At 36.6% G+C, this 24,426-nt stretch overlaps 1 protein-coding gene across 1 annotated transcript in view; it reads right to left on the bottom strand.

The window, feature by feature from the left end:
* Nucleotides 1–24,426, bottom strand: part of LGR5 (leucine rich repeat containing G protein-coupled receptor 5) — an 82,207-nt gene that overhangs the window by 31,871 nt on the left and 25,910 nt on the right. The window contains exons 2-4 of the mRNA XM_026039795.1: nt 16,486–16,557; nt 4,479–4,550; nt 2,790–2,861 (exon numbers count right to left, since the gene is read on the bottom strand). Of these exons, the coding sequence (XP_025895580.1) occupies nt 2,790–2,861; nt 4,479–4,550; nt 16,486–16,547 (206 nt within the window). The 5' untranslated portion in view covers nt 16,548–16,557. The remainder of the gene's footprint in view (nt 1–2,789; nt 2,862–4,478; nt 4,551–16,485; nt 16,558–24,426) is intronic.

Below are 24,426 nucleotides of genomic sequence, written 5' to 3'. Positions count from 1 at the left end.
CTGTATAACCCTCTATCATTCTATCTTGGGTCTGCTACACAGCTGTTTAAAGGTTTCTACTGGCCATTACTATTCTCCCTCTGTTTTGATTCTGCCACAGGATATCAGTCCTTTGCAGAGACTACATAAACTATGGTTTACTTCTTCAGCTTCTTCCTTGCCTCAGGAAAAGATACTTGCAACAAAGGACAAGTGAGACCGTCATTTAGTTTAGAAACTGTACTGAAAATTCAACAGTTTCTTTCAGAGCAACAAAGGAACTCTTGTTTGCTTAGTTTATCATGTTTTGGTCCAGAATGTGTATAGAATGATGTGATCTCAGCAAGATTTTCTTGTTTGTTTAGCAGAAAGAAAATCTAATACAGTCACTAGACCAGCATTTTCTCATGACTTTTTAAAACATCAAAGGAAAGAACTGTAACCTCAAAAGTATATGGCTCAGATATTTCATTCTGTGTCTCGTCAATAAAGAAAAAAGGCACTGACCAAATAACAATTATAAGATAATTAATTCTCAGGGCTGTTTTACCTTTACAAACCTTAACAAACATTTTGTGTACAAAGGAGGTAATTATTGTTCAAGACGGACATTAAACCCTGGGAGTTAATACTTTATAATATCTGTGTAAGTAATGGTAAATTACACACGAATGACAATTTTGCTGGAAATCAGTTCATTTCATTAATTCGGTTCTCTAGAATTTGGCTGAATTGAACTATGAAAAAGAGGTTAACCATCTGGTGGAATATTTTTATACACATAGAAAAGAAGACAGCATGTTCTACGCTGTATGCTTCCCCCTGAGAGAGATATCTTGAGTCTAACCAGAGTGAACAGTATGGATCCATGCTCACTGTGTCCTTGTCTTCATCTGACTTTTACCAGTGAGACAGCTGATTAGCACACACTGTAGGAACATTTCTCTTTCTAACAGATTGCTGAATTTCTGTAATGAGTACTACATTAGGGTCTTGTAACTTATTAGGAAAATAATTACAAAATAATTCTGTGAAAGTATGAGGTGGTCCAGCTAAAGCATAGAGAAGAGTCACCAGGCATTTTCCTGCTTCCAAAGAAGTTGCATGCCTATCTCCCATCATCTGGCTATCTTTTGCTACACATTCAATATCTATATACACTTTAGAAAATTTAACCCTTATTATTTTTGTATCAGGCCACAATGAACATTTCTGGATAATTCAGAAATACAATCTATTTATTGCATGCTGCATTAAGACAAGCAGAAGCAATCTCCTGGATGCAACATGTTAACTGCAAGAGCCGAGGAAGGCACACATGATACTGAATTGACCAAGTGATAATACGGCAGATGGATTTCAGGGCAGATTAATATGGAGTAATGAATTTGGGGAAAATCTTATATGAGGTCCCAAGCTTATATGAGGAATTCTTGAGTAGCTATTAATATGACAGAAAGAGGTCTTCAGGTTGTAAAAAACAGATCTGAAAATAATGGTTCAGCGCTCCACAAGGGCTAAAAACAAAACTAAGTTTGTAGAATTAATAGGAAAGAGAACAAAACAAATCATCATTGTGCCACATCTACGGCATGCACATCTACTTTGAATATTCTGTGCAAGTCTTATCACCCCCCTCAGTCACAAATACAATATAAGAGAAAGAGGGAAAAAAGTTCAGGGAAGAGTGACAAAAACAACCAGAAGAAAGGAAGAGCTCCCACATATGAAATGGTTCAACAACGTAGGACTGAAAAACATGACTAAGGGAGATAGGATGAAGGTCTACAAAATTCAGAGTTCATCAACAACAAAGAGCTGTTCAGACACACTCATGACACTCATTTAGGTACACCAAATGTGGTAGAAATTTCAGAATAAATAAAAGCAGGTGCTTTATCACAGTTAGATGATTAGCAGATACTCTGCCATGAAAAAAAAAAGAAGTCTGTTAACTAGACTCAAAAAGCAACTGTTAAACTCATAAAATAAAATTCTTTAAGAACTTAAACTCATAAAATAAAATTCTTTAAGAACTAAGAAGCAACTATGGGCTAGGTGAGTCCCTAAATACAAATCTCTGGGATTTGGGACAGGATACCAAGGAAATATTACCATATTTTTTATCTAATCTGTTATTTTTCCTTTCCTTACTGTTCAAGACTGGATAATGGACTAGGCCAGCTTTTAGCATGACCTGGTACAATCATTCTTATGTTACAGGGCAGAAACTCATCAACATAATTTCATTCATACTAGTAACCAGCCAATCCTCACTCCTGGTCTAGGAATTTTGGCAGCAGTTCTGTGAAAACTGAAAACGGTGGACTGAGTCAGCATGGCACAGTCAAGAAATATAAATAAGAAGATTTGCCTGAAGCACAGACTATAATTAAGCATCCTCTTGAACACTTTGTTTCATGAATTAATAGTTTTCAATGTTGCTTTAAAAGAAAAAAATTACACCAGATGAAACAAAAAAGGGAGTCATTTCGTATTCTCCTAATGGGAAAGACAAGTGCTCAAGGGATCATATTCTTCTTGAAAGACAGAAAACATTGCAGGCAAGGAGTATTTTCTCAGACCATGAACCATCTTATAACACTGTAAAGCAGTAGCCAATGTCACAAAATTGCTGGAATGAAATTAGTCGCTTCAGATGTTTAACCGAAAGAACAATTCTGAAGAAAAGCAACTTGAACAGCATTTAAACAAAAAGTTGTTTCAGCACAATAAGGAGATAATTAACAGGTAATCTAACAGAATATTGTTAATACAAAGTTACCTGTTGACATATCAAGTGTACTCACAGAGACTGGAGGCTGCGCAAGTTCTGAAGTGCTTCAGCAGGAACCTGGCGTAGTTGGTTATTCTGCAGCATCCTACATTTAGATTAACATGAAAACCAGACCCAACATAGGAAAGAATTATTTTTTACTGCAAATTTTCTTCCAAGCTCATCTCCTTTTCTTTTTTGTTATACTTTAAGATTACAAACAAACAGTCTACATAAATACACCCTTCCCCTACTCGTGGGGATGCTAAAGCTCTTCAGAGCGGACAAGCAGCTGTAGCATATTAGCTTTATTAACAGCTACACACCAGCTTTGAGCAGAATTTTTACAGCAGCTCAGGAAGTTAACAGAATAAATCCTATTCATTTTCAACAGGGCTTGAGCTCCTAATTGCCTCCATTGATTCTGAAATTGTCATTAGTGTGTATTGATTTTCTTTCCCTTCCTCTGAAGTCATTCAGTTTCTCTTCCTGATAAGGCTCTGAAGGATCCACTCTTGAGATCCTTAACTCAGGAAAATGCTACATACTGTGTGAGGTCTGATCTGGTTTGAATGAAATTATAGCTCTGTAAAGAGTGCTGAATTTTTCCCAATGAAATTAACTTTCTGAAAGGAAGGGTTGCTGACAATAACTCAACAAATCTTTCTACATATTAAGCTTGCAAGGATGGAAAGTATTTTTTCACTCCAACCTCTTCTTCCCTTAGAATATGGAGCATCAATTTGTGAGGAGCAAGAGGTGGCTTTCATTCACACTTGTGCTTTGTTTGAAAGTGCATTTCTAGGGAAGTATCCTAGAAATACAAAAGTATCTGAGTAAAATGGAGGAAGTTCATTCTGTCTTCTAAATGGGGCATACATGATGGGACATTGTTAGCAGAATCATTTTTGGCAGGCCAAAAGTTCTCCAGGCCAGCAACAGTTACAACAGTGCCAACTTAAGAGTGTATGGAGTGGGAAGCTCTTCATACTTCTTTTACACTTAGCTATCCTTGCAGCAGAGTTTTGTGCCCCCTTATATTAGGGTTTGGATTTCCTTGACACTGACTAAAAAGTTGGCATTTCTGGTAGCAAAGAAATTTTTGTGATGTTTTCATAACCAAAAATCCCTTCAAGTATAAACATAGTGAGATTTGGCCATCTAATAATCTTAGTAACAATATGTGCAGTCTTATTAATATAAATAATACATGTTTTAGGCATATGTTTGATAAATAATCTTGTAGTTATTATATCTACAAGAATAAGATCTAGATATAAAGTAAGAACTGGATTTTAAATTACGTAGTATTTCATAATAATTAGTTGTTTACCTCAGCTCCCAATAAAAGGAAAGGGCACTTTTTCTTCATGTTATGGTGTCACAAAAAGTACACTAAGGTTTTTAGACTTGATTTCAGAACTTATGAGTCAATTAACGATACTTTTAACTGAATTTTCACCTGTGATATTGTACAGAGACATCTACTTGACAAAAAAGTTGTTTTTAGAATGATGTTAATGTTTTCAAACCTTTAAGATACTTTCTAAGTAAAAGAAAGAAAAAAATTAATGGTATTCCTAATCATCTTCATTCCAACTGAGTTGTTCAAGATCAACCAATCAAAACATGTAATTTAGCTGATCAAAACTTCACTAGTTAATTAGTTCCCTGGAGCATTTAGGATATCAGAAATATATCAAACAACACACAGTTTACTTACAGCACTTTAAGACTGAAAAGGCCGGCAAATGCTCCCTTAGGAATGTATGTCAAGCCATTTCCTGCAAGACGTCTGCAGAGTTTGAAAAAGGAAAGAAAAAAAGAGTAAATACTTTTTCTCTTCATGTGGAATTAATTTGGTTGTTAAAAAGTGCAACACAGCTATGTTTGAATGGCTGATGCCAGCGGCAGTAGTTTAAGGGCCTTGTTTTGTCGTTAATACACTTTTAAAAGAAAAAAAAAAGAGAAGATCTTAATAGTAGGGTTGATTTGCTGGCAGCTGGACTACAGAGACAAAATGCAATTTTGCTATAAATCAAGATTATGGTTTAGGATGCAATTCCTCTTCTCTTCTCTTCTCTTCTCTTCTCTTCTCTTCTCTTCTCTTCTCTTCTCTTCTCTTCTCTTCTCTTCTCTTCTCTTCTCTTTACTTTCCCTTATTCTTTTCATTTTTTAAGGATTAGAGCAATCCCTGTAACTAAAATATGGATATAGTGACTACAATTAGTATCGTCAGACTCACAGACATACAATCTTGGAGTTGTGCATATATGATTTCTGTTAACTTAGTTGAGCATTTAATCCTTTTGCATACATTATCAAAATATGCCCATGTACTAATGATCACAGTTCATTTTACACGAAGTGCACATAAAACTACTGCAGTGGTGGATTCATATTTATACCTGTGAACAGATTTATAATAGGTTAGCCAAAAAAGTTTATTTGTTAAAATCTGTAAGGTTCTTTTCCCCCACTTTTATTGCATCTTCCATCTCAGAAGATGCAATAAAATCCTTCTCCGAAGGAAGATGAATTCTCTAGGAAAGAAATAATATCTTCAATGTGAAATTACATTTGCAGACCAAGTTAAGCCAATTGCTTGATATTTCCCACCACCTAAGATACTGCACTCCAAAATTACAGGTACCACAGAGCAGCTGATGTGATGACAGAGCTGACATTTGATTTGGCATCTGATCCTGAGGGAAAGACCAACGGAACAGATCCACAGAATACCTTAAGTGCTGAGCTGCCAGAGAAAAATCTACAGCACTGAAGTAGGCACCTGAGTTGGTTACACAGTTCATGGAGAAGACAAAGTGCTTGGAACTGCAATAAGACCAAGAACTGACTTGATCGTAAACTTCATCTTCCTTTGGCTATTTTGGGTGGGTGGTCATGGCTGCATCTTCTCTTGAGATGTTTACTTCCACAAAGAAAGGAAATAAAAACCTTCTGGGTCAGAGAGAAAGAAAATTTTATTCTAGACCCCAGCTCCCAAGGATGTTGATGCATTTTCACTTTCTGGAGAAAGGCCTTCCCTGTACGCACACACCTGACAAGTGATATAACCTGTTGGGTCTAGAAGGTAGCTCTTCCCTTCTCTGCTGAATGAATATAATTCTGTTGTGCAGAGTGGCTCAGCTTCACACAAAGCTGCTGAGCTCGTCTCTCTCTCTGGAGTAATTTGGAATCTGTTGTGCAGACGATCATCCTAAAATTGGACACGTGTATTGGAATTCCTGCAGGCAGATGAGAGAATCAAACCTGGCTCGCTCCTTCTCAAAGGTGAGGCACTCTAAGGCTGGATTTATTTTACATTAGACATGTCTAACGCCTGAAGTCTCCAACTTCAGTTTCATTTTGAATGAAAATGGCAATGGCTTTTTGATTGTGGCTTGACTGTGGCTTGATCAAGGGTGTGTGTGTTGGGTTAGGCATGCCAGAAGAGGTCACCCAAAATAAATGACATCTCTAGACCAGCTTAGGACCTGCTCAACACTGATCTCAGTTTATGATATGATTCTTTAAGGAGACTAAAGAGTGCTTCAAACCCATAGCACCGTTTTGGTCAGTTATTTTAACTGACATGACTGGATATGAGTTGAAGCAGCAAGTTCATACAAAACTTGACCGGAAAAAAAACCCGCTGGTACAGGTAGTTGGTTTTCACTTTCAGATATAAGTGCCTGTTTTAAGTGCCCCATGGAAAGCTTGATAAAGAGCGGGGAACTAAATTCCTATCTACAAAGACTCAAGTTAATGCTCTCTTAGGCTGCCATTCCTTTCTAATGATGGCTGTCTTAGGGATAGATAAAAGGGATTTATGCCGCAGCAATTTTCATCATTGTCACAATTCAAACTGCCAATCATTCTGAATGTTCATACCTCCTGTTTGAACTGGAATATTCTCTATAGAAGTATTTAACTTAAAAAAAAAAAAAAAAAAAAGGACCTGTTCAAGGGTTCTTATAGAAAGATTCTGGCAATTCTCAAGCATGATAATCCCTATTCCAAATGCAGGACCGTGGCAATTTAAGTGGGACCCATCATTATGCCTCCAGTCCTAAAACCTTTCAGAAGAATAACCAAAGCTGATGTGCAGTAAGTGAGAGTTAACAAGCAAAAAGCTTGCTCTTCAATGGCTCTAAATCATAGTTACCTGTTAAACTGATAAACTGAGTGACAGTTTTCAATTCTCTCTTTTTTTTTTTTTTTGGTTGTGTTTTGTTTTGTTTCAGTTTCCAACCTCGGTTTTATATTTTGCTTCTTTTCCTTTTAGATCACAGCTTGTCCGTAATTAAAAATTTCTTATGCAAATTCTTTAAACAGATGAAACCATATGTTAAACTTCTTTTTGAATTATGTTGTATGACTTTCAGTATGTTCGCATTACTAAACTACTTCCCATGTCACCCTTCTCATGATTTTCCTTGGCACCAAATCCAAGTGAATCACCTATTTACTCCTCAAACACTCTATGAGGTTTTGAACAAAGGCACAACAGGCAATTTCCTGGTTCTTCAAAATTTCACAAAGCTGTGATATTTGGTAAAAATGATCAATAATGATTCATTGGGCTCATTGGCTAATTCTTTCAATTCTCTTTGATGAAATTTAGGAGGCCAATCCTTTAAGACATGCTGCAGAGCTCTCAACATGGCTTCCTTGATCGTGATCATTTCTAATGCCTTCCATCCGTCTCTTCTCAATCTTGGCATGGGGGAAATCAACCCTTTCATTGTCAGTTCAGGTATCTGGCAAGTATTTACCATGATTTATTGTTCTCCATTTCAGGTATGTTGTTTGCTTTCATCTTAGGGTATTGAGGGAAATTGCCAGGGACTTTTCCTGAACTTCAGATCAGCTTTAGATGGTGATTTCTGTCTGGACGGGTAAATATGTGAATCCCCAAACAGATGAACAGTCTCTACAGTCCAGCATTGGTTAATGATTTCTGAGAGCGGGAAAGAATGAGCTTGTTTATACTGCTTACATAACCAAATAGGCAGGCCCCCCCAAATGGCGGGCTTTGGACAAGCTCTAAAATTTAAAATTTTAGAAAATTATTACTTTTACTTCCAGCATTCCTGAGATTTATTATTTTAGAAATGTTATATTAAATAAATTCAGGCTCAGATGTTTCACATCTCTTTAATGAGAAGCGTAAGTTTCTAGTATTCCTGTCTTTTTTTTTTCTTTCTTTCTTTTTTGGTGTTACATTAATTTAGGATTAGATTTCACCTGTATCATATAATTAATCTTGCAAATAAAGACCCAAATCAATGCAGACTGGAAGAGTTTATATCAGAAAGGGTCACCATATGCTTTCCTCAGTACCTCATGGTTGCTACTAATGGAGAAAAGATATGGGGCAAAATTTGGCTTATAAACAATCCAGGTGTTTATACTACGGAATATTTCTTTCTAAAAGACACAAATTAGTGAGCTGAGAGAAAAGCATGTTTCCTCTACCCTTTCAAACGGCAGTAGTTTCTAAAACACGTTTCAATGCTCTTCAGCTCAGCTGGCAATCTCAGTGTTGGAATAGCTGCTGCGAGCCAGATCCATGGCCCATTGTCAGAGCAAAGAGAAAAGGTCCGTCTGGTGTCTCCTTTGAGTGTTCCTCATCTGTCCATCCTCTATATGTGTTTTGACCTCTCCTGTAAAGCTGTAGTTCTGAGAAATGGTGCCTTTCTGAATAGAAACTAAACATGCAAAAGGCTGACAAAGCAAGACCTACTAATTCAAAGGGTTCGGCTACTGCGTGGTATTAACCTTGCTGAATTTGGTGCCAGAACACTAGGATATCATTCAGGAGTATACCATAAAATTGTGAATTGTTATTCTTTTTATGCTTTATATAAAGAAATAAAGAATATATAGGTAATTCCATCTTGTAGTTCAAAAATTCTTTAGTGAAAGCCTGATCCTTCCCTCCACCTGTCATAATTGTTCCGAATAACTCTTAAAGATATGTTGTGAAATCTCCGTCCCACTGATATCTGTGCAGAAAATTGTGTTGATACCAGTAGATGTAGGGCTCATATCTGCATTATATCTCAGTATCATATCTGTCAAAAATGTATCTTAGTAGTAGTTCCAGTAGTACTAATACCAATACTGTAACTATCATCAAATTTCTAATACAGGAAACAGCAGTTTGTGGAGAAACACAGTGGAAACACAACTGGAAAAACATTTTTTTTTCTTTCTAAAATGATTTGACTATCTATCAACATTACTGATCTTGAAACTTCAACTTTGCTTCCTGTCAGCCTTTACTAGTGATACACCCACATGCACATATATTTACTCTAACCATGTCAATATATAACCAGTATATAATGTGTATATCTATCATTATATTTGTATTCAGTTTACACATATATCCAGAAACACAAAATGTTCCTGCTTCTTACATTAAAATATATATAATCGTGAAAAATTCAGTTTGATGTGTTTAGTTTGATATTTATCAGTTTCTATTCTTCAGCCTACTCAATAAAAACATATGAATTAATGCATGATTAATTACTGTGTTATTAATTAATTAGAGGATGATATCAACATACATCTTTCAAACAGTTTTTGAGGAATCACATTGTAAGGCTAGCAATTTATATGCTACTCTGAGTTTTAATTATCTTTTTATATTTCAATCTGTCATGTTAATTAAAAGTGTAATTAGTATAGAAATATAAAAGGAAATGTGAGTCAAATGATATATTAAAAAATTCTGATAATCAGAGAGATCAAAGAAGAAAATACAAAAATATACTCCTTCAAAAAAAAAGAGGGAAGTGTGCAAGTCATAATTGTGCTATATATTATATTTATTGCTACTTACAGTTTAGTTAGAAATTCAAATATAACACAGTCTGCTCTTGCTTTAGGGCCCAATTGCCTTTTAAAATGCATGTGTAAGATTCTCAAAGGGTGTAAACTGGAATAACTCCAACTGACCTCAAGCACTTGGAATGAAAGCAGTGTGTATTTGATCTTGAGTAGGCTTTGATATAACAGATCATAGATTTTTGTCAGTTAAGGATGCTGTCTACAATGTGCTATTTCTATCTCCACGTTTAAAATGGAGAAATTCTCTCTGCACCTGGCATGGTAAGAGTATGATCTAACAGCTACCAGAAAACACTGATGTCTTACTTTCTGAAGCTGTCCAAGGTCAGCCCTGAGAATAAACTGCTTTGCTTTTAGCACATTTTTTAGGTTGGGCCTTCCAAGTGTCATTTACGCTTCTAATGGTTTAGGTTTCATGTTGGTAGTACCAGTCTCATCAGAAAGGATGAACAATCATCACTGGTATATTGCAATACAATATTGCATGATCAAACTATTAGAAAAGGAAAATGTGCTGTTTGCAATTCCTGTGTGATAGGCAAATGACAAAGATCGTACAGGTCCAAGTTCTGAGTTACTGCTTTTCCTTAAGCAGTAAACCAGAGCAATATCAAAGAATTACTGGAGAGATTACTGCTATTCTTGTTCAGAAATTAAAAATAAAAAACACCTTTGAGATAAGAAGTCATTTTCCTGTGTTTATGAATTAGATATGAATGTGATATTAGATGAATTCATTATTTCGAATTCTGAATAAGTGAAAAAATGGAACAGCATAGGTATCAGAAATACCTATCTGTCACTGCCCTGAAATCCAGCAATCTGCCAACAGACAAACCATTTCTGCAGAGTTGCTACAGCAGTGCATGCTCAATGCTGAAGACTTAAATTAAAATTCTGCCTCAGGATTTATGGATATATAGCACATTTAATAAACCAGGTTCCCTTTAGCTTAATTAAGTATAATTTCACTATCTCTATTGATCACAACCCAAAAATCTCTTCACTTTATTTGATACTGTAAACTAGTTCCTAATGAATGTTGCTGCATAATAAATTACAAGGTCCAGAAAGCATTTAAAATCTACAAGCTGAAAATAGACATCAACATACATTTAGTAAGAGTAATGCAGCAGCACTGACATAATTTCTCGGATATTATCCTAGAACACTTCTTATTTTTAACTTGCATATAGGAGTATTTTCACTCAGCTTTAAACCTTTCCTTTCTCCTCATCGTGTCCCCTCTGCCCACAGGTTCACAAGTAGTTCCAGTGTCCAGGCCGCTCGCTGCCACTTGCATTAACATTTCAAGAATAATTGTCTGTCTATGCTACAAGCAATGCAAGCTGCTCTAATTTAGCGAGGCATTTACTCCATTGTTCCTCCTTTTTTTTTTGGTCTTCATCTTGTCATTACTCATAACACAACAAAAAGGGCCCTTTGGAGGTTACGAGTCTGGCTCACCCACATGGAAGAGTTCTTTGTTACTACTCGGTTTAGGGATGTCAAAATGACAGTAACAAAGGCAGTCACAGCTCCGCAACCATGAGGGCCCTTGTTTTGTGAATGAAGAAGTTACAAATTGTTCTCTTGTCTAGGAGGAAGCTGCGGCAGTTTTTTGTTTTGTTTTCCTAGTAAATGAAACTGTGTATGCAAAAACTAGCGGAGAAAACTACCAAAATTCCTGCCAATTGATTATATGGATAAATATCTTGTTGCTGTTTTTACTGAAGCATGGTTAACATCAGAATGACTGGTGCACTTCCCTCTGCAAGGATTTTCAGTGCCTCTCTGCAGGAAAATGAAGTTGCGGAGCCACAGCCCCGAGTTACCAACGAGCTCTGTTGTGGGGCAGGGGAATTTCCAACGTGTCGCTGGCTGTTTGCCTAGCTGGGACAGACACATCTCCTGGATAAGCACCGCATCCCAAACACAGCGGTGCATTGGGAACAGGGCACGTCTCCATGTATGAATGTAGGAAGCGAACAAAGCCATTTCAAAACTCACAGGAAGAAATCCAATTCACAACTTAGGCTCCTGGTAGGATGCAGCACTGGAATTCTGTATTCTTGAATTCCATGGAATTCTATGACCATAAGTCATTTAACAACAACAGCTCTTGAAACACTAGCTGAGGGAAGTGGCATAAGCCAATTTCCAACAGGAACAGCCCAGTAAAATCTGTTGAGCAAGAACTGTAAAACTGATGCTTAAGTAAGATCAGGAGGCTTGTGTACAGTTTGAGACACTACTGAATATTTGTTTCTCTTTTTAATTTGGTTGTGTTTGACAGTTGTAAGCTTTTTTTTATTCTTTCCTGTTTGCCTTGGATGCTTTTAAAGCTATGCAGATTAATATTTGGGAAAGGTTCTGGTACTTAAGCATCCTGTCCAATGCATGCTTATGTAAATTAAGATTCCCCCAGTCTCTCCAGTACGTTTTGGATGATGGCTGCAGCATTTCCATGTTTTCTACTGAGTTATATAACAGCAAAAAATGCAGAATCACTTTTCAGAGCTAGCCACAATATGCTGTATCTGCAAAAATTGTACACAACTAAAGGAGCTAATGCTCTCCGTTTTCAAAGGCGTAAAACGATGAGAGAGATCAGTCCCATTCAAAGTCAGTGGTGGAAAGAACACCTAATTCCCCCTAACATCTTTGAAAACCTCTTTGGAGAAAGAAAGAGCAAGTAAAAAGAGGGGCAAAGTGAAAAAAATAAGTAAGAACAAATGCTAATGGATTGTTGAATTTAGGACTTGATTTTCACATATGCAGTGGCCTCTTGACCACTTCTGCAGTGTGAAGGGATTTCCATGCAAATAATGATGAGCTTCACATAGTAGGTGTTTGTTTTGCATAAGAGCTGTAGCTCTGCACTTCAAGGTTGCAAGAAAATGCACTTTTAAAGGCACTTCTAATGAGTAACTGCTGCAATAATACAGTGAGCAAGGTGAATAGATAAGTCTTTTTGGGCATAGATAAGTCTTTTTGAATTTTTTTTGAAAGCTAGCATGGCCTCAGTAAATTCCCTGCACATGTATCTAGGATACGTTTAAGTTTAGGGAGCATTTGTCACTTGATTTTGTAAAATGATTGTTATTTGAAACTGTCTTTACCTAAAGGTAAAAAAAAATCTAATACAGCCCTTCTTTTGCTATTTTGCTAAAACATCTGTTTCAAGCTTCTGAAAAACATCAATGTATTAAAAATCACTTCGAGTTTTGCTTATCTGCGCAGTGTTCTGTGTTTAAAATTAAAGCCTTATTGATATATGTGTATGGATATGTGTGCATATTTTTATGCATATGTGTGTGTACGTATGTATTGAGATGTAACTTGTAGGAGATATTTATAATTAGGTCTAATTCGAATGATTCTAAATAATCACTGGCTTTATACCTTATTCTTTTTAGAGATACTATTTTATAAAATTAAACAATATCAGGCAATGCTTTGAAGCGTTACGAATCACAAAATGTTATGCCAACTTCCAGATGTGGTTGCCTGTTTCGCCTTAAAGAATCCTGGCCTAGGTAATTTGTTATATTAAAAAAAAAGTTTTTTAATGCATTACTCTAATTCAACGCTCTACTGATATGGGCATTCTAAACATATTGTCATATAACATATCTCTACATATCTCTAAAACAGCTCCACATGAGGTTGAGTCCTGGACCCAGTCATACTGATAAATATCTGCAGAGCTATTGTGAATTTGTAATGAAGAATTTGACTTAATGGAACTGCACAAGTCTATGCAGAGCAAACTGATATCCAAGTTCCTTAAGCAATTTTTTTTTCTTGGTGGGAGTTCCATCGTATGTGTTTTAAGAGAAAATTAAGCGTGAAATGCCTATCACTTTCAGAAAGAAAAATTCTTCCTCAAAACTCAACTTGCTAGAAGCTAGAAAAGCTCGGTTTTCAAAGCACCACAACGTTTCCAAACACTTCTAGAGGAAGATGCTCAGCATCAGTTTAAAGAAATGACTAAAGTTTTTAGTTAAGGACAAAGCCCAGACATCAGATATCAGGACTGCAAGAAGAATGCCTGCAGAGGTGTTGATCTATGGCCTTAATAGTGCAGCTTGGAGAATCTGAATTGGCTGAAAAGATGTGCCTTTGCTTGGATTCAAAACTCTCTTCATAATGAAGTTTTAGTTCTTTTGTGGTAATGATGTTTCAGCATTGCCAAACTACATGTTCAGGCCATAACATCTAAACCAAAATTCAGTGGATCAATCTTTTGCCTATATTAGGTTTTGAACCAGGTCTATAATCAAGTGATTATTAACACTTTTTTTTTTTTTTAACATTAAAAAACCTATAAGTGTAGTTTCAGCTCCTACTGTTGTTCTGTCTCAAAAAGCATATGGACATTTCTCAGGTGAATTTTAATTTCATGGAAACATTGCTTTCAGTCTAAATATCTCATAAAATCTTATTTTTACAATGTGTGCATTATGATCCAACTTACATTTTACAATAGTATCCTTAGAAATCCCAGGCAAGCTGGAAATAAAAGTCATGTGGTGATACCTAGATGGACAAAATAATTTTGATACGTACAATCACTGTTCAGAAATGAACATAAGGAGAGTATGGGAACTACTGTGGCTGTTGCTCTGTACTTCAAAACTGAAAGGGTTCCCATTCCCCTTTTCTGTAATTGTTCTGTAATTGAAATATTAGACTGAATTGTATTATGCATCTCTGAACACTGAAGAGACTAACAATACAATGAATTTGTATTAGCCTTTGCCTTTATATTTGAATTTTTCTTAAAAAGAGGTAACCAGTTGCCTCACATCTCCAAAGGATTCGCTTTTCTATTCTACCTGTTATTTGAAAAATGGATACAAATTGGAAGGGTTTCAGGGAACAGCATCAAAAATAACTAGACTGAAATGAATGGCTTATATGTAAACAGTAGAGTAGCTAGTTTAGGTGTAAAGCAAAATATGATAATAATACAAATATTTTCGTGGTAGTGCCAACAAGGAAGGAATGAATGGAATTACATACTTTGGAACAAAGATTGTAGGGATAATGGTTTCATGTTTAAAGAGCAAAAAGTAGGCCCAGTACAGAGATAAAGTCAGAACGTTCTCAGACTTCTTGGATGGAAGCAGGCTGCTGAACAGCCTCCCAAGGAGCGACTGGTCTCACTACTTGCGGGGGCTAAACTTGCACTGGAAGCTGACAGACTGCAGGTACCTTGATGCATTAGCAGAATTTCATTCCAGAGAAAGCCCAAATTTCTGCTTTTCTTCTCTTTATAAATGGATGGAGAAAAATCAGTGGCCTAGAAGCTTTTTGAAGTGATATTACAGTTGAGAGGAGATTGGATGAGCAAACATGAATATGCAAAAATCTTCAAGCAGAGCATTTTTGCTATGATCTACTTAATAGATGCTCTTGATTCTGTTGTACTTGGTGCGTAATACCTCTCCTGGTTATGTCTGTATCTGTTTTTAGCTGAAAGTTGTATCTTCAATAGCACACATAATGATAACCAAAGCAAGCAAAGAAATAATACCTTTTAATTCACAAGTTCTGCTTGTAATAAAATAAGCCCCTTCATCTCTCTTCCCCTTCCCCCCTCAAAAAAGGAGGTGAAAAAGGAAAATAAAAAGGAAAGGAAAACCTGCTTGCAAATAGGCTACTGACCCAAATCACCCCCATTTCACAGAAGGGCAAGATGGTTTGTATTGGACTGATTATTTGTTTCTTTTGGGCTTGTTTTATTTTTGTTTTTCATAGGTGGCAAAATTCAAATTAGTGTTAGTGAGAACATCACCCACACTTGGAAGTGCAATACCCACGTAGAGATTAAACTGCAGAGGACTTTGCCCATTTAACAGCTTAAAACAGACTGTGCCTTTGCGAGAAGGGCAGCATCATGACTTTGCATATCTTATGTGGGTTTTATGGTGTGTTAGCAGCTAAGCTTGCCATAAAAAAGGGAACCTTTATTTTTAAGAGCTTATAAAGCACATGCCTTGTAAGAGGCTGTATGCCTATCCAATTCCTTTAACCAACTTTTAGAGGTACACATGTAAATGCAGGTACCAGGCTTTTCCCACAAGTTCTGGGGCGCATCAGCAGCAACGTCTCAATCAGACCTCAGGAACCTAAATTTGCTTTTAGGCCTGGGTCACTGCAGCTAGGATCACTGCCAAATCCAGGTCTCAAGAAAACACAATACTTTTCACTTTTGGTTAGTCACCATCACTTCACACCAGCATTCCTCTTTTGATGTTTTGCTTGATTAGCCAGTTTTTGCAGAGCGCTATTTCCCCTCAGTGAGAGTTCTAGATAGCCTAACTAAGCTTTTTGTAGGGTTCTTCTGCATTCTGTGCTCAGCCGTCAGGGATGCTAAATTTAAGAGTAGGGAAACAGTAATTAAAAGTGATTAAGACAAGAACCCTTGATACTATGAAATGTGGACTCAGTTGTCCTTGACATAGGCAGAACCAGGCAGCAGGTTTTGGTTTTGATTATAGCTTTACTTGCGATTTTAATAAACATGAGCCAGCATTCAAACTTTTAATATCCTGCTGCTTAACTATTTCCAAAAAGCAATCCAGCTCTTTTAAACAGCCCTTGTTTAAAGATTTTAATTTGTTTGGCTCTGTCTCTGCTTAGAGAAGTTGCAGCCCCACGGTAACTCTTTTGTAAGTTCATTTCCAGAATCACAAGCAATCGTTTTTTTTCCGACTAAGTGTTTCCGCATGTGCCGAAAGTGTCAGGCTGACAGCTTTCCTGCCCCATTTTATCTGGTTCCCACAGCAAGTATGAGAGACAAACGCAGGAATGTGCCCAGTGCTGACTATGCCCATCAGGAATACAATGATACTTACAGCTCTTCCAGGAAGCGGAGCCCGTGCACGGAGTTGGAGGGCAGCTTAGTAATGTTGTTCATACTGAGATCACTGTAGGGGAAAACAGATAGAGACTTAATATGGCAAGCCACAACTGTGGTATCCAGCTGTTCATTCCACACATTTTTAAGTACTACATTAACAAAAACCCTCTGCCAGAATTGATGAATCATTATCTAGTTAGCACTTTAAACATTTCTCTTTCATATGAAAATAGCTTTGTCAAACAAAACACAGGATGTAGCACGTTCCTTTTTTTTTCCCGAAGATTTTGGAATATTTTATCACACTCTATAAATCATCTGTCCTTTTACTATATAATTTTAATGAACCATTGTACTGTATTAAAACTTATTTGTAGTGGTAAAAGAAAAATACTATTATTTTTTGTTGCTCCAGTGCCATACTACACTGTTGGTTCACTGAAGCAGGCAAGCAACAGTGTACATATATGAACTATCTACATCATTCCTTACATATCAAGAATATGGAAACACTTGACTTTTGCTGTACGCCACTGCATGGTGATATTGATTTTCCTTGCGTTACATGAGGCATTCCAAACGAAACTACTTATGTCAAAGAAATTATATATTTTCCAAATTATTCCAAATTTTCCAAATTATTTTCAAATAATCAACATCCCCTTTTTAGAGTGCTCTTTTTTTTTTTTTTTTCAGTTTCTCAAATTACATTAAATAGGTGAAATGAACCATAAAACAAGGGTGTAATGTGATCCTGCTCTGTAGCACACTTCCTGGTGGGGTTCCACAGTAGTTCCTGGCACAGGAAACAACCAGCCCTATCACCTCTGTCAGAGCTCATTCAAGCTACGGTTTAGACCGAGTTCCTTACAATACCTTTTTACTCTTCAGAAGTTTTTTGAATGTTTTTCCACTATTATCTCCATGCTCTACAGAACTGACTTGCACTAAGAATATAAACAGATTGCATAATAAAAGTCTGCATGGAAGATACAACTGTCTTGCAGCTACATCAGAAGTATGATAGATGTTAAAAATCAAGTATCTCAGACCTGCATATTATATGCAAATATTATGCAGCCAATTAAAAGAACTATTTAAACACATATATAATTGTAGTGGTATTCCTACACTCTAGCTACTTTGAGTGGTATTTGCATAATTTTATTTCTTCCAACTCTTAAGAGCTCTCAAGGCAAAGTAGTTATCTGTGTTACTGCTATTAACAGTCTCACATTACAGAATGTATGTTCTTAGTAAGCAATACTAATGTTGATGTTTGATATTCTGCTGAAATTTTAAAGTGTTTTAACATACTTCATGTAGAGATTTTAAAATAAAGGAAATGTGTTAATACTTTCAGGAATTATCAAATCACTGCTGGGTAAACTTTTCCTACATTAACTTCAAAATCAAGGCATAATTTGAGAACTGTGTACTTATTAAATTCACTCTTTACCGTAACATATTATCACCTAATTCTTTCATACAGTTAGCAGGTTATTACCCTTTCACTTTGATAAAGGCTCAAAGGATTTATTTTGGCAAAAGAACAAAAACATGAATGTATTTGCCAAATGAAAGATTCACCCATGTAGTGAGTCATATACTACTGAAAAGTAAAATACAAACGGCATTTTAACAACAGCATTTTAGTTATGGGATTTTCTACACATGCCTTAATGTTTTTTGTAAGCGTACTAAATGACACCTTGGACTCGAGCTAGCTGTGGTGCAGGAACAACTCATCTTCTAATAGGCACATATTCAGGGCATTTTACTAACACAGCATGAATAAGTACTCTGGCTGACCAGGAAAACCTGAGTCTAACTTTATGCCGTAAGGTTAATAGCAGACAATTCTGGTCTGTTTGTATCAAAGGGTCCTATGCCTCCCAACTTGTGAGTCACACCTGGTAACACCTGTCCTGAGCAATGCACAGAGCAGCCTTTCTCTGGTATCTGAGGAGGATCAGAAAAAGAAAAGGCAACTTTCATTGTCTGCTTTGGTTCACAGTAAGAAAGTCAGCCACACAGGTGCTTTCCTTAAAAACATCTTTAAGCCTCAGAGGTGGGTTTATTTACCAGCAGTGAACTCCAGACTCCTCTCCTCCCCTTGGGAGGGTCTATTCTTATGGTCAAGTATGTGCTCCACATGACACGACAGGGGAGAACCTCTCTCTTTCCCAAACTACACTGCAGTAGTTGCAAGCTCTGTTTAAAGACACCAGCTAAAGCTTTGCTGAAAAACACCAGCTAAATGATCCTACTCTCACTTTTCTGTACCGATCTGCATTGCAGTTGTTGGTAGTTCCACTTAAAAGACACCAACTAGATATAATCCCATTCTGTTAGATAGCTTCATTGTTTTGATTATTCTTGCAGTGTGATATATAAAGATATTTTTGTGCAATGAGACTGATACCTATGCATATATTCTATTATTTTAGTAGCTTTCTCATAAACCCAAATTATCTCCAGATTTGCTCAGTAATCCCTGTCCAGACAGTTTTTAACACACTAGCAGCTAATGCACATGCCATTGCATTATATATAGCAAATGAGTTATTCTTGCAGGTATCCTTCATCAATAACATAACCAAGACCACCATAGTGAGAGGCAATATCTTTTGACTAGACTGGCTGAAACAGTGGAAAAAAAAAAATGAGAGGCAAAAAAAACCCAAAACCACACACACACACACACACACACACACACACACACAAAACTCAGCTTCCAGGCTTAATACAAAATATTATCTATTTCTTCATAGAAACTTTACATTGTTTACAGTGGCAAAAGCTGTTCTTCATTTCCAGATTTAGATTCAAAATATTGTTTTGGGTCAGAATCATCATGCATGCATTTTATTCAAATTTGTTCACTGAAGGAACTATGGACTATGAATAAATGCTCTAAAGTGGAGTTTAGTTTGTGCATCTTATTTAGACTAATTCTGGTACTAACTGGTTCTAGAGGAACATGATTTCTTCCATCGCAACAGTATCCTTCACAAAAGTGGATCAAATGGGTTTTCTGTGGATTTCAGTTATTCACTCTTAGAAAGAGGAGAGGATGAAGGATGGCTTGCACATGAGGAGCAATGTGATGTTGAAGCAAATACTAAAATCAAGGTACTAGATCCTTAACCATCCTCATCCTCAGCAGAACTATTCTGATTTATACCAGGTCCATTCCCCAGTTTTCTTTGTGTGCTTTTACACTAATTAGAACCCCCAAAAGCTGAAATATTTCTTGTCAAATTTATAGAGTCTTACAAACCACATTGAAAACTACATTTTTGGATAAAGAAATAAATAAACTTTTAATTTTTGGAATGATAAAAAGCTTTTAATAAGTTAATGCAACATACCTATTTCTATATTCCACTATCAAAACACAAGCAAATCCTATTGATGTCTGTAGGAATTGCATTGGAAGAATGGATTTTGGGTTCGGAAACTGTTCCTAATGTAAACAGGTACACTATCACATCAAAACATATGAAAATGAAATGAACTTCGGTATTGTGCTGGAAAGGTGATGGGTTATTTTGAAGAGACAAACCTGTTGTCCCATCAGCATTTCCGCAGCCTGCTCCTGCTGCTCACTATAAAAGTAACGTATCAGCAAACTAAGCTTTTATCTTTTCAAAAGATACAAAGATTTGTTTGAATGACTGCATTGGCAATGCTGTTCATTAATGGTATCTTCACTATGTGCTAGTCAAGCACGAGGCTGTGTCTCTAGTGACTCGAGAAAGAAATCCTACCTGTGATGAAATCATAAACTTCTTTTATAGCAGATCATTTTTTGAAGAACGGACAATATTGCAAACTGCACCATATCTATGAGTTTCTGCCTGCTTCTTCTTGGTGACTGAGAATTTGCAAGACAGAATCCACTAAGGTAAATCACAGCACAGCTTCTGCCCCGCCGCCCCAATTTTGTTGTCATGCATTCACATGCTGAAAAAAATTATCCAGTTACCTTCTTGAAAGTGAGTAGTTCACAAAGAATTCTCCAAAGCCAGTAAAACGAGTTAAGTGAACTACTTTTTAACATATAATAGAAGAGTCTGGAGGCCAAGCTGCTAACCTGTTATTAGCTGTTATTGCAAGAGACGTTTCAGGGACTATTCATTTTGGAAGATCAGTCTTCCATGGTTTATTTAGACTTTTATAGGAGACCAAAATCTGTTCCGGGATATATGCAAGGCTCCTATTGGCTTCAACTAACTGATTCACTTATTTTTATTCACTTATCCTTATACTTCAAGCATACTGAGTGTTACAAACTTTTCCACACATCATAGGGCCAATATTAGAGGCAATGAATTTTGTAGATTTTTTTTTTTTTTAAACAGTTGTGACCTGATAGATTTTTAGAAAATGATCATGAATTAACCGTTGTGATTGGCAATTACATACCCTCTAGGCCTTCCTTAGCCCAACAGGATTATAAATAGGAGTACAAATGATTATTTTTATAGAAGTCTTTGAAAAACAAAACACTCGCATAAAAGTACAGACAATAGACTCAACACATTGAGTTCTTCCCAGTTCCTATCTAAGATGATTCTTTAATCTATTTGCAGCAAATCTGGACACTATGTAGCAATACCATATAATGAGAGGGGGCTCAAATGGGTAAAGCTGCTTCCTTTCTAGGCCTGTCTTTCAACACAGAACTCTTGGTTTTGCTGGCAGGAGAGCACTTCACCAGCTCCACTATAGATGGAGGAACATGCTACCTGTGCATATTGCTCATTAATATCAACACTCCACAGTGGATATGAAACATAACTTCCTCTTCTGTGGCTCTGTAAAGCACACAGATCTTACTTGCCAATATTAAAGCAGCAGATGCTAATTCTTACAACAAATTCTTGCAACTAAATTCCTACAGCACATTTTCATTGCCTTATTACACTGGAAGAATACATGGAACAATAATGACCATCCTTTTACAGAAGGGCAACTAAGACACCTAATGGTGAAGAGACATGTTCACAGTGCCAACGCAGATTATGGGCCAAGGAGGAACCAAACACTGAAGATGATTTGTCCAGTGCCTCGTTCCTCAGACCACACGTACAATGCAGCCCCCTCAGCGGTGATGTACGAGCTGTCAACAGCTTCACCAAAGGGCTACACAAAACTATATTTTCATTCTAATGGTTCTAGAGGACACGATTTTCCAAAATCAATATGCAAATAGGAAGTGATGTATTTCCATATATTAAAATATACGCATTCAGAAAAGAATAGGGCAGAGAAGGAGTATATACAAATAAGCACTATAAGCATTTCTTTACAATTAAATTATAGCATTTATTCATACAACTAACTTCAAACTGCACTTGTGGTTCTTTGAAGGAGTCCATAGAAAAACTGGGATGAAGGTGTGAATTTTCACTTAATGAGTCACCTTTAAAGTTGTCTTGTATTTAGAATTAAAAAAAACTTTGGGGAAAAAAAAGTTGTAGATTTACATAAAGAAACATTAATGAGAGCAAGTTATAGTAGATATTACATGTAAGCAGCATTCTTTCTCTGAAGGTATTCACAGTAAGAAACAAATTACAATAGCATGAACATTTCTGCCCTTCTGCACATTAATAATGTGAAATGTTAGAGTTAAATATTTTTTAAAAATAGTATCCTTTGTAATAATTTTTTCCAAATGCAAATTGTCAGCAACTGATCCCATTCTCTGCTTGGTAGTAATTCAAAGCTAAAATAGGGAGACTCATGGCTCATTTTTAACAACAACAAAAACTGTTTCATCACTGTCACGGATGGTGACCCACCACCTTCATATTAAAAACACCCTCCAAAAAGCAAGCAAGGCCGTGTGGCTACCTGGGGACGAATGCTGCAGAGAGAGCACCTGCCTGGAACGTAACTTCTGCCAGCAAGCACCTGGTGCTTCCACAGGCGCCCTCCCATTCTGCTGCCTTTTCCTCAGCACACCAAGGGTACCAGATTTCCTGCAGTGCAGTTTGGTTACAGAGGATCTAATCTAGGTTCCTCCAATGTCACAGACAGCAAAATTTGGTTTATTACTGAAGAAACTCTATAATCATCATTTTAAATAGCGTATATCATTCCTAAATATAGTGAGCAATTCTGTCACATAAACAGCTATCAAAGACTTACTTAAAAATAGACTATAGAGCATTTGTAAAGCAAACACAACGTGCATGATTAATCTTTTCAGGAAACAATTTTGCCATTCAGTTTATCCAAGACTCCAGCAGAGGGAGCAGGGCAAAGCAAACAATTAGGGTCAAAAAGAAAGTAAAGATCAAAGATCAGATCAAACACACACAGCGCTGAATTAATCTGACAAGGACTTGACATTTTATTTTAGGCACAAAGATTCAGGCTGCTCTCTGTTTTTCTTATATATCAAATGCATGATGCTCCCTCCACGGAATTATCCATTTGCTTTCAAAGCTGATTCATGGCAGATCATTAGGCACTGAGTCTTTACTTCCATAAGTAATAACGAGTTACAAAAAACCATTCCAATATGTCAATATGTTACTGTACTTAACTCACATATTTTAAAGCTAAAACAATGAGAGCAATATTTTATTACACAGGAGCCAGCAGAAGCAATTAAGAGAGGACTGAATGGAATACCTCCTCCTCCCATTTCTACAGAACGTATTGGTGTCATTTTATCAGTGATTATTGTTTCTGCTGCACTGATACAAATACCATCACAAATAGTACATACACTATCTTGTTCATATACTGAAGACAATATAGTAGAGGAAAAGACGTATATTTTATTGTAGTTTGCGAAGACTAGAATGTTTGCTCTGTTTTTTATCATTACCTGGTTATCAAGTATTGTTTATCTTATATTTGATAAACCTTAATACGATTAACTTCAGAAAAGACACACATCAGAAGTGACCAAGTTTGTGGAAAACAAACAAACAAACCAACAAACAAACTTGGTCTCTCTAAGTTTCTGTATGTTCTGCAAGTCTAAGTTAATACAAAAATAGCAAAAATTTAGGAAAAAGCACATTTGCTTGTTTGTTTTCTGAATGAATACATGCACTTCTCTGTTCTAGAATCTGGGCTCCTTTTCACTGCAGGTTTATAATTTGACTCCTCTGAACACACCTGAAGAACTAACTGACAGCATCTACTACACAGGCATTGTAACAGTGCCGATGTGAGCTGGGGAGTCTGGAAGCTGGGGAATCTGGAAGCTGGGGAATCTGTGCAGTACATCTCCATTTAGAGCAGGAAATATAAATGCTAGACCGCCCAGAATGGAGATTCCCAAGGAACAGATGAGTGAACTAGGTCCAAAGATACATTCTCATGTTAGGTACTGCAGAAAGCTGCACTGATTTTCACAATTCAGGATCCCTACTCTGTGTTACTGGGGATGATGCGATGTTGCAGCTGTTTTATATATAACCCTGGTATTCCTAAAGTCATTCACTGTAATGAATAGGCATACCCTAGGCTGGGTGAAATTGTGGCCTCTTAAAAGAAACAGCAAAATCTCCATTGAACAGAGGCAAGAGTTCAGCTCTTTGATCCTAACTAATCCTTTTATCTCAGTTTTTCAGTAAAATTCTGGTTAGCTTCTTCGCTGCTCCTATTTCATAGATTCCCATTTTCCTATGCACTGATGCTGCATGATTGGCTTGCACACAGCCTTGTCACTTCTGCTTTTATCATAGCTCAGTTTTATTTTGTTTCCTTGAAGATTCTGTGAGAGTTTCAGCACTGAAAATGATGCTACATTAAAAGTTATACTCAGATTGACTCATCTGACCATCTTTGTGTCATTTCTTAGCTAAAATAATTCTTTATAGACTTTTCTCTTCATTGCACGGACAATCAAACTGAGCCAGAAAACTCAGTTTCAGCCAACTTTGCAGCCAAAGGAACTAAGTGT

Source organism: Nothoprocta perdicaria, unplaced genomic scaffold, assembly GCF_003342845.1.
Source record: "Nothoprocta perdicaria isolate Ctin4 unplaced genomic scaffold, notPer1 scaffold_240, whole genome shotgun sequence".
In the NCBI taxonomy this organism is placed as follows: domain Eukaryota; kingdom Metazoa; phylum Chordata; class Aves; order Tinamiformes; family Tinamidae; genus Nothoprocta; species Nothoprocta perdicaria.
This window is presented reverse-complemented; position numbering and strand designations above follow the sequence as displayed.